This window comes from Macaca mulatta, chromosome 7 (genome assembly GCF_049350105.2).
Source record: "Macaca mulatta isolate MMU2019108-1 chromosome 7, T2T-MMU8v2.0, whole genome shotgun sequence".
In the NCBI taxonomy this organism is placed as follows: Eukaryota; Metazoa; Chordata; class Mammalia; order Primates; family Cercopithecidae; genus Macaca; species Macaca mulatta.
In genome coordinates, this window is record NC_133412.1 from 10,187,536 (window position 1) to 10,203,548 (window position 16,013).

Genomic DNA, 16,013 nt, shown 5'->3' on the forward strand with positions numbered 1-16,013 from the left:
TACAAGAAAATCAGTCCTTTGTTGCCAGCTTCTCCAATTTTTAAAGAAGCAGCTAGAAATGCAGGTTTTATACAAAAATCTCCATATTTTAAAATATTTATTCCTAGTTCAATCTTTAAAATGCTGTGTCTGCCAAATGAAACACTTCTCCCGGTCAGATCAGAGAAGAGAGTTGCTGGTTTCCTTCTGAGGGTTGTCCATCTGTGACTACTAGAATAGTTTAAAACTACAGCTAAGTGTATAAAATGGATATACCACCCAGATGGCAACAGTGAGCCATGGCGGCCATGGCTTCAGCAATTAGGTAAAAATCATAAATGTGGAGCAAAAAGTGTTGTTTAAGCGTACTAATATCATCAAAAGAGCAGATAATTCTTTTACAGGTGGTTTTTAAAAATCTAAAGTATAGTTTGGAACATTTTTATCTTTACTACTGTTAATCACACCTTAGTCTAACCTGTATTTTAAGTGCAGATCATGATCACAATATACTTTCCTTCTTCCATATACTCCTCTTTTCCACCTCTAATCTTTTCTTAGTTTGAGATATGTAAGACCACAAGACTTTTGCAGACACAGAATGAGACAATATGCTTAGAACAATACTTAGCACACAGCAAGAATTTAAAAACTGTAGGCATCTTCTGTTACCATGAATATTATTCCACTGTCAAAGCCCTCGCCAGGCTGGTCTACAGTTTGTGGAAAGCTAGGGTTAACTGTTAAAACTTGGCTGTTAACAAAACTTCTGCTTACAGAATCACTTCTGTTCCTGCCCTCTTTAGGAATCTGTGTCTTAAATTATCCCCCATCAATTTCAGTTCCTCTGAGGCAGCTGAGAATCTTTTTCACATCAGAACAAAGAAAAAGAAAGAGAGGTCTCTGTAGGGCATTTTGTAACAAGGGAGATAAGGGCCTCCTCCCCTCCTTCTCTTCTAGGAGACACAGGTACTTTTCCACTTTTTTGTTTCTTTGTGAAATTGACTCATTTTCTCTCCCAAACTACTTAAACTCTGCTGGATGGGTGGGGCCTGAATTCATACACCATACTACTTACCTAATAATTTTCTGCTACTTGCAATCACATAACATATAATCCAATACACCGACTCAGTTATTTTTAAAAGTGCATTATCATTCATTGAAAAGAAGAATATTTTCACATATCTGATAAGGGATTAATATACAAAATATTTAAGGAATTCAACAGCAAGAAAACAAACCGCCTGATTTTAAAATGAGCAAATAATCTGTAAAGATATTTCTCAAAAGAAGATGTACAAAAAGGTCAACCAATACATGAAAAAATGCTCCAACATCACTAATCATCAGGGAAATGCAAACTGAAACCACAAGGAGGTATCACTTCACAACTGTTAGAATGGCTACTGCCAAAAAAGACAAAAGATTGTAAGTATTGGTGAGGATATGGAAAAAGAGAACCCTTGCACACTGCTGGTGGGAATGTGGAAAACAGTGTGGTGTGGAGGCTCCTCAAAAAAATTAACACTAGAACTACCATATGACCCAGAAATCCCACCACTGGGTCTATATTTAAAGGCAATGAAGTCATATGTTGAAGAGATATCTACACTCTCATGTGGATTGCAGCGTTATTCACAAAAGCCAAGATATGGAATCAACATGAGTGTCCATCAACGGACAAATGGATAAAGAAAACGTGGTTTATACACAAAATGGAATACTATAGCCTTTAAAAGGAAAAAAAATAATCCTGTCATTAGAGACAATACAGATAAACCTAGAGAACATTATGTCACATGAAATACACCAGGCACAGAAAGATAGACACGGCATGACCTCATTTATGTGAAAAATCTAAAAAAAGTCAAACTCGTAGGAACAGGGAGTAGAATGGTGGTTACCAGGGGCTAGGGGCAGAGAGGGGCAAAAGGTGGGGAAGGATTGGGGAGATGTTGATGAAAGGAGACAAAATTTCAGTTAGATGTGAGAAATAAATTCAAGATAATCTTCTATACAACATGGTGACTATAGTTAATAACCAAATATTGTATACTTTAAAATTTCTAAAAAGGCAGAGTTTACATGTTCTCACCACATATAAATGATAAATATGTGAGGCAATGTATATATTAATTAGCTCAATTTGTTACTCCACAATATATACATATTTCAAAACATGTCATATATCTCATATATACACAATTTCTACTCAAACTAACAAATTTTGAGAATGGAAATATCTGATCCACAGATTCATTAAATTAGCAAGTCATGAGTTAACATTAAATGAGGAAGTAATGTTATTGAAATTTTGCTGTCATTCTCTCCTGAAGTAGGGGGTTACTGCGGCCATCAGTAAATAAGTCTCAGTGCCTGATTCAGTATCCAGTTATTTAAAGTTAAGATTCTGAACTTTCTGCCACAGGCACTACGAGCAAATGTCAAACATAGGGAATGTCAACAGATGGCAGCACAAGGGAAATGATCCCTCAGTCATTGTGGGCTTCACAAAGGAGGATCAGGTCAACAACGTCCCAGCACTCTCTGCGGATATGGAAGGGCTCAGCACAACTCCACCTCCTACGGTTCCTTCCTTAAATTCTGTAAACTGCATCACATCACACTTCAGGGATGTGCTAAGAAACATACAGACATGAACACCCCAACAAGAGGAAGCTGAACAAAAATAACTTCCATCGTACCTAGAAAAAAAACCCTTCACTATATTTTATATAACAGTAGAAGGCTATTCCATTTTCTCTTCTGCTTTAAAAATAAAATAATCATTTTCCAATTCAATCAAATGCATTTATGGTATTTTTTAAAATTAGAAATTGAATTCTATTAAAAGCAGAATCCAAGGCTTTGCATGCCCTGTATAGACACAGTGTCTACTGGCAGCTGCAAGTTGCGATGCTGTCTAGTTTAACACTTCAAGAGGAGTATTTACTTCAGTATAGGAGAAAACCACGTATCCGTTCTCTAGAACCAGTTCAGTAGCATCAAAGAGGTATACCTGCAGGTTTTCAATTTCTTCTTTGTGTTCCCTCTTCAAGTGTAAAATAGCAGCTTGGTATTCTGTAAAATCAAAGAAGAAGCCAATTATAAAGAAGTACAAAATTAGGCACAAAATTTATCTCGTGGTCCTCTTAGAAATAAACTGACTAAAATAAATGCCACAATTTGACATCAACCTGACAAGAAATGTTAAAAATTGCTGAAAGATAGGACAAGGAGTTCAGGATAAAAGGTAAATTCCTTCCTTTCAGCAAACCCTGAATTATGAAAAGACACAAATGAAGCAGATGGGATAGGGTTAAAAGAAAAAAAAAAGGGATGATGAGTGTGTTCCAGATAAACACTGGGTCAGGTGTTTGTCTTTAAGGAGTTGGAAATTAAGTCCCCACAGAGGACAAACACAGACGTGTTAAGAGCAGACAGGGCAGGAAACAAAAGAAAATTCTCTATGCGAGATCAGAGCACTCTATTTTTAACTCTGTTTCAAAAAAGAAAAAAAATCTCCATTTGAATGCAAGGCTAAGTAAGCACCCAGGGTTGATTTTAATCTTTATCTTGGAAAGTCAATACTATTTGTCATCTGAATGAGAGATTCTAGGGTGAATTGAGGCTGAAAGGACAAAAATAAATTTCTGGTCCAATTTTAATACGAGTCTAATAATGTTTATTTCAACAATAAGTCCCAAGTGTACACAAGAACTCCAGCCAACCACTAAAACTACCATTCCGCTGGCTAAGCATGAAGCTGTCAAGACAACTTTATTTCCAGCAGAAATGCTAAGTGTGTGGGGTCATGGAACTATACAGGCTGCAGAGAACCACAAGACAAAATGCTATGAGCACACATTTTTGTGAGATAATCCAATTATTTTACAAATGTGTTTGGGGTCATGAGTATGAGTATACAAGAAGTAGTCTGACTTCATTTAAACATGTGTGAAAGCCAGGCTATTTCTCCAAGTAGATTTCCTAAATCAGGCATGGAAGTTTGTATTTTATTTAAAAAATGGATGAAGGAAATCACTGGCAAAGCCATGCTGGAAGAGTAGTGTTGCTGCTGATAATCATGGCTAGATAGACCTCTACTTTGTGGGGAAGGTGCTCCACTGAGCTGTGAATCCATCAGAAAGTTCTGTGGGTTCCAAATCCAAACCATACCTTGAATGGTCTGGCAGTGACCACTTGTCACTATCCCCACCAGCACCACGATAATCCAAGCTACCACTATCTCTCTGCTAGATTAAAGCAGTATACGTCTGGTAGGATGCCTGCTTCTACTTTTAGCACCACTGTAACTGGTTCTCATCAAAGCAGACTGAGTGATCTACATAGACATGAACCAGATCATCTCATCCTTGGCTTTTCACACAATTAGAGTGAAATCAGAGCTCTCTGTTGCAGCCCATAGAGACCTCCATGTCCTGGTTCCTACGTATCTCTCCCTATCATTTCATACCACTCTTTCCCCTGGTTCATCATACTCCACGTACACTGGCTTTCTTGCCATTCCTTGAACTTGTCAAATTCTTTTCTACCTCAAAATCTTTGCTAATATTGAAAACAATAATAATGGATTTCATTTGTTGACTCCTTACTATATATCAGGCATTATTCTAAGTACTTTATCAACTCATTTCATCCCCACAATAACCCTATGATGTAGGTACCATTATTGTCTCCATTATCGATGAAGATATTAATGAATAGAGACATTAAGTAGCTTGATCATGGAAGTAGAATAATTTTCAGAGCCAGTAAACATGCTTAATTTAATGGGTGGATGCATAAACAAATGATGGTATGTCCCTATAATGGAATACTACTCAGCAATAAAGAGGAATATATGCATCAACATGAAGGAATCTTTTTTTTTTTTTTTTTTTTTTTTTTGAGATGGAGTTTCACTCTTGTTGCCCAGGCTGAAGTACAATGGCACGATCTTGGCTCACTGGAACCTCCACCTCCCAAGTTCAAGTGATTCTTCTGCCTCAGCCTCCAGAGTAACTGGGATTACAGCCCACCACCATGCCCGGCTAATTTTTGTATTTTTAGTAGAGACAGGGTTTTACCATGTTGGCCAGGCTGGTTTCAAACTCCTGCCCTCAGGTGATCCACCCACCTTGGCCTCTCAAAGTGCCTGGCTAACATGGAGGAGTCTTAAAGGCACTATGCGGAGTGAAAGAAGTCAGTCTCAGAAGGCCAACCACTGTTCAACAGCATTTATATGACATCTGGAAAAGACATATCTAGAGGGATGAAGAACAGATCAGAGTAGTAGTTGCTAGAGGTTAGAGATGGGGGTTCAGGGAGGGGGTTGACTACAAAGTGGCAGCAAGCAAAGGAATTCTGGGGATAATGATATTAGATATTATTTTCTATCCTGATTATGGTGGTTACATGAATCTATACACATTAAATTCAAGAAACAGTACCCCAAAAAAGTATGTTAATTTGTTTTAAATATGACATTAAATATTATATTGGTAAATATTTTCCCTATAAGGTTCAGCATAACACAAGGATACCTGCTACTATTGTTGATACTCATCACTTTTCTAGGGCTACTAGCAGATGTAATAGGATGAGAAAAAAGACACAAAATCTACATAGATTATAAAGAGAAAAAGAAAGGTATTTTCTCTATATTCATACATCTAGAAAAATCTAAAAGATCCACTGATAAAATAGAATATGTATGTTTAGCAGAGTTGCTTGGTATTATCAACAAAAATATACAAAAATCCTCATAGTAGCAGTTTAAAAAAGAAAAACATAACACGTTACTTCTAAAAATACAAAATACCCAGAAAAACTTAACAGAAATATATAAAGACCTCATATAAGAAAATAGTAACGTTTTATTGAAATATTTTACTTAAAAAAAAGACACAGAAAGACAAAAAGTAGGCAAGCCATGTTTCCGATTTATAAGACTTCATCTTGTAAAGGTGTGAGTTTTCCCAAACTGATTTATAGATTCAATGCATTCCTTCAAAATTTCTTGAGTTTTGTTTTGTTTGAATATAAGGAGCCCATTCTAAAATGCATGTGGAAGCATGAAAGCGCAAAATGCCAATAAAAGCCAAGAAATGCATGAAAATATAGACTAAGTTAAGACAACTTACCATACCTCCTAACGAGAATTATTTTTAATTCTTACAATGTAATTAATGTGGCATGGTACCAACACAGGGATAAACAAATAGATGAATAAGCTACAATAGAGAGTCTAGAAAGACACCATGAATGTATGGTCACTTGCTATACGACAGAACTAGCACTGAAGATCATTACTTACACAAAGAATGATCTTTTCAATAACTATTGGCTGGGAAAAAATTAATATTCTGTCCATTTATTATGGAAAAAGACAAAACTGGATCCTAACCTTACACTATCATCTATTCCAAGTCAATTAAGTGCTAAACTTAAAAAGTAAAATTGTAAATATTTTATAAGATAATATAGCATAATACTTTATAGCCTCGGGATAGAAAAAGGATTTCTTAATATTCACAAAGTGATATATATAAAGGGAAAAAACCTGATAAATCTGACTACATTAAAATTAAGAACTTATTTTTCTTAAAATACACCATAGAGAACTAGACTGACAACAGATCAATCCATCATCAATAGAGATAACATTCCCTACGGAGTGGGAGAATATACTCGCAACATAAATCAACCAAGATCTACTATAAATACATAAATACCTCCTACAAAATGACAGAAAATGAAGCCCATGTGAAAAATGGGCAAAAAACATCAACAGGCACTCTAAAAAGAAGATATACAAATAATAACTCTGTTAAAAGGTGCTTTTTCCTAGTAATCAGGAATAAAGTCGGACAACACAGCATTGGTGAAGATGCAGAACAATGGAAACTTTCATACACTTCACTTACAACAGGAGTGCAAATTGGTATAATAACTATGAACAATGGTATTTTCTAATAAAGTTGAAGATATTCATGCTTTCTTAACCAACAATCCTAACCTTAGGCATATATAAATAACGAAACAGGGAACGCTCACGGACTGTGTGGTAATGAGAGATCCAAACACCAAGCATTCCGGGGCTTTGGCTTTGTCTCATATGTCACTGTGGAGGAGGTGGATGCAGCCATGCATGCAAGGCCACACAAGGTGGATGGAAGAGTTGTGGAACCAAAGAGAGCTGTCTAAGAAGATTCTCAAAGACCAGGTGCCCACTTAACTGTGAAAAAGATATTTGTTGATGGCATTAAAGAAGACACAGAAGAACATCACCTAAGAGATTATTTTCAACAGTAGGGAAAAATGGAAGTGACTGAAATTATGACTGACCGGGGCAGTGGCAGGAAAAGGGGCTTTGCCTTTGTAACCTTTGACAACCATGACTCTGGGGATAAGACTGTCATTCAGAAATACTATACTGTACATGACCACAACTGTGAAGGTAGGAAAGCCTTGTCAAAGCAAGAGATGGCTAGTGCTTCATCCAGCCAAAGAGGACAAAGTAGTTCTGGAAACTTTCATGGTGGCCACGGAGGTGGTTTTGGTGGGAATGACACCTTTGGTCATGGAGAAAACTTCGGTGGTCATGGTGGCTTCAGGGGCAGCTGTGGTGGTGGAGGATATGGTAGCAGTGGGGATGGCTATAATGGATTTGGTCATGATGGAAGCAATACTGGAGGTGGTGGAAGCTACAATGATTTTGGCAATTAAAACTATCAGTCTTCACATTTTTGATCCATGAAGGGAAAAAACTCTGGAGGCAAAAGCTCTGGCTCCTATGATAGTGGAAGCCACAAAACCAAGGAGGCTATAGGGGTAGCACTAGCTATAGCACTGGCAGAAGATTTTAATTACTGCCTGGAAACAAAGCTTAGCAGGAGAGTAGAGCCGGAGAAGTGACAGGGAAGCTATAGGTTGCAACAAGTTTGTGAACTCAGCAAAGCACACTGGTGGCAGGGCCTAGCTGCGACAAAGAAGACATGTTTTAGACAATACTCCTGTGTATGAGCAAAAGAGTTAAGGACCATATTTGTGATTAGTTGTATAACAGGTTGTTTTAATTTCTGTTCTGTGGAAAGTATAAAGCATTCCAGCAAAGGGTTTTAATATAGAGTTTTTTTTTTTTGCACCCATGCTATCGAATGCTATATATAATAGTCTGATCATGAAGCTGAATAAATGTGTCTTTTGTTTTTTAAAAAAGAAAGAATAGCAAGTAATAATATTAACAAAATAAGAATGGGGGTTTCCAGGAGAAGATGAACCAAGATGGGCTGTGATTGAGCAAGGAGGTGTTATATGGGTGTTTAACGAAAAATGATTCTTTAAATTGGATATGTTTTATGAAATTATCTTTATGCATATCTAACACTAAAATAAAAGAAAAAATACTTCTCTTTTGAAAAGTGGTTATATTAGTTTTCTCAAATATCAATATAGGCAAAAGAGAATATCTGAATTCATAAAAGCATAAAGTGATTAAGTTTAAATCTTGTGTAAATGTTGAGTCCTAACCCATGTCATGATACATATCTAAACCCTAACCAATTCCAAGCTTCCATAAAGTAGTCAAAGGAAGTCTACTTAAATCAAGCTTCTTGTGAAACTGATGTCCTTTGAGAATAACATCTACATTCTAAATAGGAATTACACAGACGGTATTTTGAAATGATTCATTTTGTGTAAATTGTACCTACATGGGTGTGACAGATATCGCTATGACTAATTCATTAACAAACTGATGAAGGAGACTACTGCAAAGCTAACACCTAGGAGAGCATGATTCATCTCCTCCTTGAACAAATATTTTTACCAAGAGTCCCGGTGTGACGGGTGGCAGGAAAACACACTCCCATCCCAACAAGGATGACAGAATCCTGGGCAGCATGTAGAAGGAGGAAGCTATTGCCTTTACTACTGGCACTGGTGAATGCTCACTTTGAGAGTTCACAAGGAAGTAGTAAGATAATATAAACGTTACAGAATAACGTCCAAGAGTCAAAGTTAAGTTAGTGCTTTCCAAATGTGTCTTGTTAGTGGCAGCCCCCTGCCCCCAGATGCTTCTTGAGGCTTGCAGATGCCTTAGAGTGTGTGAGGATGGGGAGGCAGAGGTGTCAACTCAAGACCAAGGACGTGTGTATTTGTTAAAAGAGAACTTGACCCTAGCATTGGTATTCAGTAGCTCTGGGACCTTATAAATGTGTGAAAAGGAGGAACAGGGATTTTAAATATCAGGGCTTGAAAAAGGCAGACTCATCTGAAGTCACAATAGCCCCTAATGGAAGTTAATAAATCAGTTTAAATAATCTATCCCACAAGAAACAAGCCTAAAGAACGTCTTTATAAAAAACAATAAATACAGTCCATGAAAGACAGAGAAAGGAGTAAGGCTCCTAACTGACAGGATTCAACATTTTGGAGCAAAAAAAAAAAAAAAAAAAAAGAAAGAACTTTCTCTGTAGAAATAAAGCTCTTTGTAGTCTAGTATTTGGGCTAATTGGTTCCTTCCCTTTATGTTGCACAAATCTTCCTTTTTGATCAGTTCACAATAACAAAACATCCTTTCTGCCAGGTGTCATGAGAAGGTTTGTGCCCTCCAATTTGTGAAGAGCAGAATTAAAGATGATTTCACAAACACAGAAGGCATGTAGTAACCACTGCTGAAGTCCATCACTTACTGAATGCGTTAACCTGATTACATATGGGTACAGATCACACTATTGCAGGTTATTTTTCAGGAATAGTTCTAAGCACTTTACACACAGATTAACTCCTGCTATCCTCACATCAAATTTACAGGGTACACCCAATCATATCAACACTTATTTTACAGATGAGAAAACTCCTCAGGTTGAACAACTTTCCTAAAACCACATGCTAGTAAGTGCCAATAATATCATTCGGACCAAAGAACCTGTGCTGGCTCTGCAGAGTTTTTGTTTGTTCCCTTGTTTTTGTTATTGCTGTTCCTGTGGTTGTATAAGCAGCAGATGAAAACAAAACCCAAAACTTCCATAAACTCAAAAGTTGCTTGCTTTATCCCATTACTAGAATTACCTGTAAACTTGGGAACACTTTTTTCATAACTCTGTAAAAGGGGAATGCTAATTTTAATCACAGGGAGGTTTGCCGAGCGAGGGGTCAGAGTGAATGGTGTGAATTTCAATGGCTGGCACCAACAAATTCTGTGATTTTGATTCGTCCGTCTTTTTCTAAAGGAACTTCAGCACCTGTAGTTACCAGTTTGTGGTTAAATTTGATTTTCATTTCTGTGCTCTTTCTTACACATTTATCCAAGCCTCCCCTGCATCACGCACGCACATGACATGGGCAAAACTGGATTATGTACAGTTAGGAATTAGAAACTTTCTGATTTCTCCACTGAGTGGGAAACATGGATCTATTCCTGCCCATGGATCCCGATTTGTCTGGCCTGTGCCTCTCATTGGCCTTTACCCACCACCTCACATTGTTATATTTTCAAGTACATATGCGACTTAAAGGGAAAAAAAAATTCCTCTGAATTATACTTGGACAATACTCAGTGCTTCCAAAGCTTAGCACACACACCGGCAAGGTCATTTTTTGTAGATATCTGAACTTTTTATTTTGACAGTTAAATATTTTAATGTGCATTAGGAAAAAATTATCAAACACATAAAACCCATGATTTCACTGATAATGCTTTCCAGACAGTGTTGATCGGAGTTTGGTCCCTGGACCAGGAGCATCAGCATCACCTGGAACATCTTAGAAATGCAAATTCTTTCCTCTACTGTGGATCTACTGACTTGGAACCTCTGAGGGTGCTTTACCAAGCCTACCAAGTGATTATGATGCACTGTGAAGTTTGAGAACCACTGCTTTAATAAGTTTTATTTAAGCAAAAACAGTAAATTGATTAAAATAACAAATTAAGCAATAGTAAAAATGGCATAAATACATATCAAATTTCAAGAAGCTAGTGCATAAAGGACATTTGAAAAAAGTATGCTAATTACTGACAGATAAATACAAATTCAAACAAACTCATCCATGAGTGAATGTACAAAGCTTCTCCAACCATTTCTAACATTGACAAAAATAGTCACAGTTCATGAAAGGCAAAGTCACAAGTCATTTACTCCAAAACCTAAGAATGAAATCAAATGTGAGCTTTCACATTTAATAAGCTCATGAAACCAAAGTGTGCAGCCCGCTCTTGGTGCACTGGAAGCCCTCTGTTTCCTTTCCAGATGCTTAGAAACAATGCAGTCCTTAGTAACTGTGCAGCCTGAAAAAAGCATAACCCGTTTTGTGTCTGTCAGAAACTGTGGAGGCAGATTCAAAGGCAGTGAAGTAAAGAGAAGAAAGTCAACAGCTGCCAGCAGAGCTTTTTATCTGGGTGTCTCAGGCTAGCAGCTGGTGAGAGGTCATTACCTGCAATGTTGATACAACAACTTTTATCAGTGGGCCTTCAACAATCACACATATGTTAGCAAAAGTACAGTAAGAAGTCTAACTCGGCCGGGCGCGGTGGCTCAAGCCTGTAATCCCAGCACTTTGGGAGGCCGAGACAGGCGGATCATGAGGTCAGGAGATCGAAACCATCCTGGCTGACACGGTGAAACCCAGTCTCTACTAAAAAATACAAAAAAACTAACCGGGCGAGGTGGCGGGTGCCTGTAGTCCCAGCTACTTGGGAGGCTGAGGCAGGAGAATGGCGTAAACCCGGGAGGCGGAGCTTGCAGTGAGCTGAGATCTGGCTACTGCACTCCAGCCTGGGCGGCAGAGCGAGACTCCACCTCAAAAAAAAAAAAAAAAGTCTAACTCCATTGTTTGATGATTGATTGCTGACAGTTTTTAAGCCTCACCCCTTCTCTTCCCCGGTGCCCCACACATCAGGGCAATCTGATAGGAAAGGCTTTGACATAGGAGATTTGAACCACACAAGCCACTGCCCACACAAGCCATAGCCCAGTGCTATCTGCTGAACACCATAAAATCCCCGAGCCAGTTTTCCACACTTTCTCTTGCAAGTCATTTTTGGACCAGCTTAAGAGGCCTGTCTTGCTTTCCCCAGCGGTCTCATTATGTCAGTAATAAACCTTTTCATGCCCTCGTGTGTGTGCAAACACATAATGCATGTGTGGTCATCAATATTGGCATCTGAATCAATTTGGAGTGCCCGGGCTTCACCCTGCCTCTTCAAAAAGGATGAGGCCATACCCTAGAACTTAAATTAAAAAAAAAAAAGTGGTTGCCAAGGCCTTGGGAGGAGGGAGGAATCAGTGGAGCAACAGGGGGTTTTTAGGACAGTGCAACTATTCTGTATGCTACTATAATAGTAGATATGGGTCATACATTATTCAAAACTCATGCTCAATACAGAGCAAATTCTAATGTAAACTGTGGACTTCAGTTAATAATAATGTATTGGGTCATCAACTGTGACAAAAGTACCACTCCAATGGAGGATGCTAATACTAAGGGAAATTGTGGTATGTGTGCGCAGTAGAGGGTGAGAGGGAACTCTGTGCTTTCTGTACAATTTTTCTGTAAACCTAAAACTACTCTAAAAATAAAGTCGATTTTTTTAACAAGAGGTGAATTATCAATGAATCAACCTACTATGTTGTTCAATAATGTACAGAAAGGAGCCTAGTTTCTATATCAGAAAAATATAACATTGGACAACAGCTGGGAGAAATCCCATGAATTTAGGAATTATAACTGTCAATCTCTTTCCCCATTCAACACATAGAACTTTTTTTTTTTTTTTTTTGAGACAGAGTCTCGCTCTGTCGCCCAGGCTGGAGTGCAGTGGCGCGATCTCGGCTCACTGCAAGCTCCGCCTCCCGGGTTCACGCCATTCTCCTGCCTCAGCCTCCCGAGTAGCTGGGACTACAGGCGCCCACAACCGCGCCCGGCTAATTTTTTGTATTTTTAGTAGAGACGGGGTTTCACCGTGGTCTCGATCTCCTGACCTTGTGATCCGCCCGCCTCGGCCTCCCAAAGTGCTGGGATTACAGGCGTGAGCCACCGCGCCCGGCCACATAGAACTTTTTAAGGCAGAAATACAAAAACGTCAAATTAAAAGATGGGGGGAACTTCCAATTCTCCAAGCCCAGTAGTTTCTTACCGCTATGGTTTGAATGTTTGTGTCCTACTAGAATTCATATTATGGGCCAGGCGCAGTGGCTCATGCCTGTAATCCCAGCACTTTGGGAGGCTGGGGTGGGCGGATCACCTGAGGTCAGGAGTTCAAGACCAGCCTGGTCAACATGGCGAAACTCTGTCTCTACTAAAAATTTGCTGGGTGTGGTGGCTCGCGCCTGTAATCCCAGCTACTCAGGAGGCAGACGTAAGAGAATCACTTGAACCCAGGGAGTGGAGGTTGCAGTGAGCCGAGATCACACCACTGCACTCCAGCCTGGGCAACAGTGCGACACTATCTCTCAGGAAAAAAAAAAAAAAAAATTAAACGTTAAAATCCTACCCGCTAAAGTGATGGTGTTAGGAGATGGGGCCTTTGGGAGGTGATCAGGTCACGAAGGCAGAGCCCGTGTGCATAAGATTAGTGTCTGTGATACTGCAAAACATGTATTTGGTCCTTGATCCCATTTCCTGACAATTTCTAAAATCCTTACACTTTCCAAAGTGATGTCTTTTTTTTTTTTTTTTTTTTAATGTTAATGATTGACCAATAACTGGAAGCCTTTAGGTAGCTTCAGGATGGGGGCAGGTCACCTGAAAACCCAAGGCATGATTAGAGGGTTGGGACTTTCAGTCCCACCTCCCAACCTGTGGGAGCTAAAGGTTGAGTTGCTCACCAATGGCCAACGATTTCATCACTCATGCGTACATAATAGAGCTTCCATGAGAACCCAAGAGGACTGGGTTCAGAAACCTTCTGGACAGCTGAACACAAAAAGGTTCCTGGAGGGTGGTGCGCCCAGGAAGAAATGGAAGCTCTATGCCCCTTCCCCCATACCTTGTGCTATGCATCTCCTCATCTGTGTCCTTTGTACTATGCTTTCTAATAAAACAGCAAATGTGTTTCCCTGAGCTCTGTGAGCAACTCCAGCAAATTAACCAAATCTAAAGAGGCTGGGGTTGTGAGAACCCCAACTTGAAGTTGGTCAGTCAGAAGTTCTGGAAGCTCAGATTTGTCACTGGCATCCGAAAGGGGGGCAGTCCTGTGGGACAGAGCCCTCAACTTGTGGGATCAAATACTGTCACCAGGTAAACAGTGTCACTATTAAATTGGGGAATACCCAGCTGCTAGTGTCCACTGCAAAACTGACTGCTTGCTTGGGAAATGCTCCCCACCCCACCCCCAACCCCCAGATTTGGTCACTGTAAGACTATGTGGGCAGGTGCAGTGGCTCATGCCTGTAATCCCAGCATTTTGGGAGGCCAAGGTGGGTGGATCACCCGAGGTCAGGAGCTCCAGACCAGCCTGACCAACATGGTGAAACCCCATCTCTACTAAAATACAAAAAGTAGCCAGGCGTGGTGGCAGCTGCCTGTAATCCTGGCTACTCGGGAGGCTGAGGCAGGAGAATTGCTTGAACCCAGGAGGTGGAGAGCTGAGGTCACGCCATTGCACTCCAGCCTGCGAGACAAGAGCAAAACTCCGTCTCAAAAAAGAAAAAAATAAAGACACTATGCTTAGTTAGCACATGCTCAGTGTCTCTGTGGACCAGACACTGAACTAAGCCTGTGTATATAAAAAGAAACAGCACACATTTCCAACCTTAAAAGGCTTTCAGGATGTGCATCTTTGAAATGTCTAAGAGCTTTCAGCATTTATATTCCAGTATTAACCTTTTAAGCCTTTGTTTTCTTAAAAGACTTCATTGTATTTCATTTGATCACTTTATATGTTGATGTGAACGACTGGAACTTTAATGAATATTCATCTGCTTTCACCTCTTTCTTTTGGGGCAGTGTAGAATACTTCCTATGGCTTTAGGCTTGGCCATATGACTTGTTTTGGCTAGTGGAATATAAGCTGACGTGATGTAGGGAGGGATTTAAATTTAATCGCATAGTTTGACTTGCCTCCAGTACTCCTGCTGTTTCATATAAGAAAAACATATTCTGGGAGGCTACTACTCATTCAGCCAGGGTCCCAGAGAAAGATATATGGTACAGACTTAAACCCTAGCCACAGTCAGCAGTCAAGAACAGCCTGAAAAAGCCCAAACCAGTTCAGCTGAACCACAGTTGACCTTTACACCTACGCTAACAAATGCTTGTTACTGAAAACTGCTGAATTTTAGCATGGTTTGTTACACAGCATTATTACAGCAATAGCCGAAGAATACACTTGGTAAGTTTTCAGTCAAGTTAACAATTTAGAGACTCATAGCATTTTGGATGCTTCGAACAACTGGGGTGGAGTCTCACCAACTTCTCTCTCTCTCTCTCTCTCTCCCCAGGTGCGCGCGCGCACACACACACACACACACACACACACACACAGAAAAAGGTTTAAGGGAAGAGGATAAAATGGGAGAAATGAGTATGTTTATAATGTTTAATACTCAAAAAATTAGTTCAGGACAGATATTGAGTCTTCATGTTCTGGGATGATGATATAAAAGAGGTACAAAGGTCAGGAAATTCGTGGCTATGTCTCTGACTTTCACCTGTATTGAAAAGGTAAGTATTCAAGGCCTAAGACCATTTGATGGACACCTTACTATGGAGAAAACTGTCATTAAGTCCAATTCTAGCTGCCAATCCTGGGATAACCTGCTTTCTACCCTGTCCTTTTCTGTTACCCTTATTTTATGTTCTGTCATAATGGAGGTGCTAAGCAGTTTAGAATTCCATGAATATGTGGTCCCCAAAAATTTATAATCTTCTTTCTACCTATGTGGTTTTAAAAAATCATAGTCAACAACGGTTAAATAATGGCCACGAAACAAATCTAAAAAGGCACACACTTAACTAGAATAAAATTTCAGCTACAATTGAAAGTAACCAACTCCTGTCACTAGGTGGCAGTCACAATAAAGCCA

The 16,013-nt window shown here is 39.3% G+C and overlaps 1 protein-coding gene across 2 annotated transcripts in view; it reads right to left on the reverse strand.

Moving 5' to 3' along the window:
• FMN1 (formin 1) overlaps nt 1-16,013 on the reverse strand; it is a 378,430-nt gene that overhangs the window by 226,939 nt on the left and 135,478 nt on the right. For both annotated transcript variants that reach the window (XM_015141784.3, XM_015141787.3), the window contains one exon: nt 3,002-3,063. In XM_015141784.3, the coding sequence (XP_014997270.3) occupies nt 3,002-3,063 (62 nt within the window). The remainder of the gene's footprint in view (nt 1-3,001; nt 3,064-16,013) is intronic.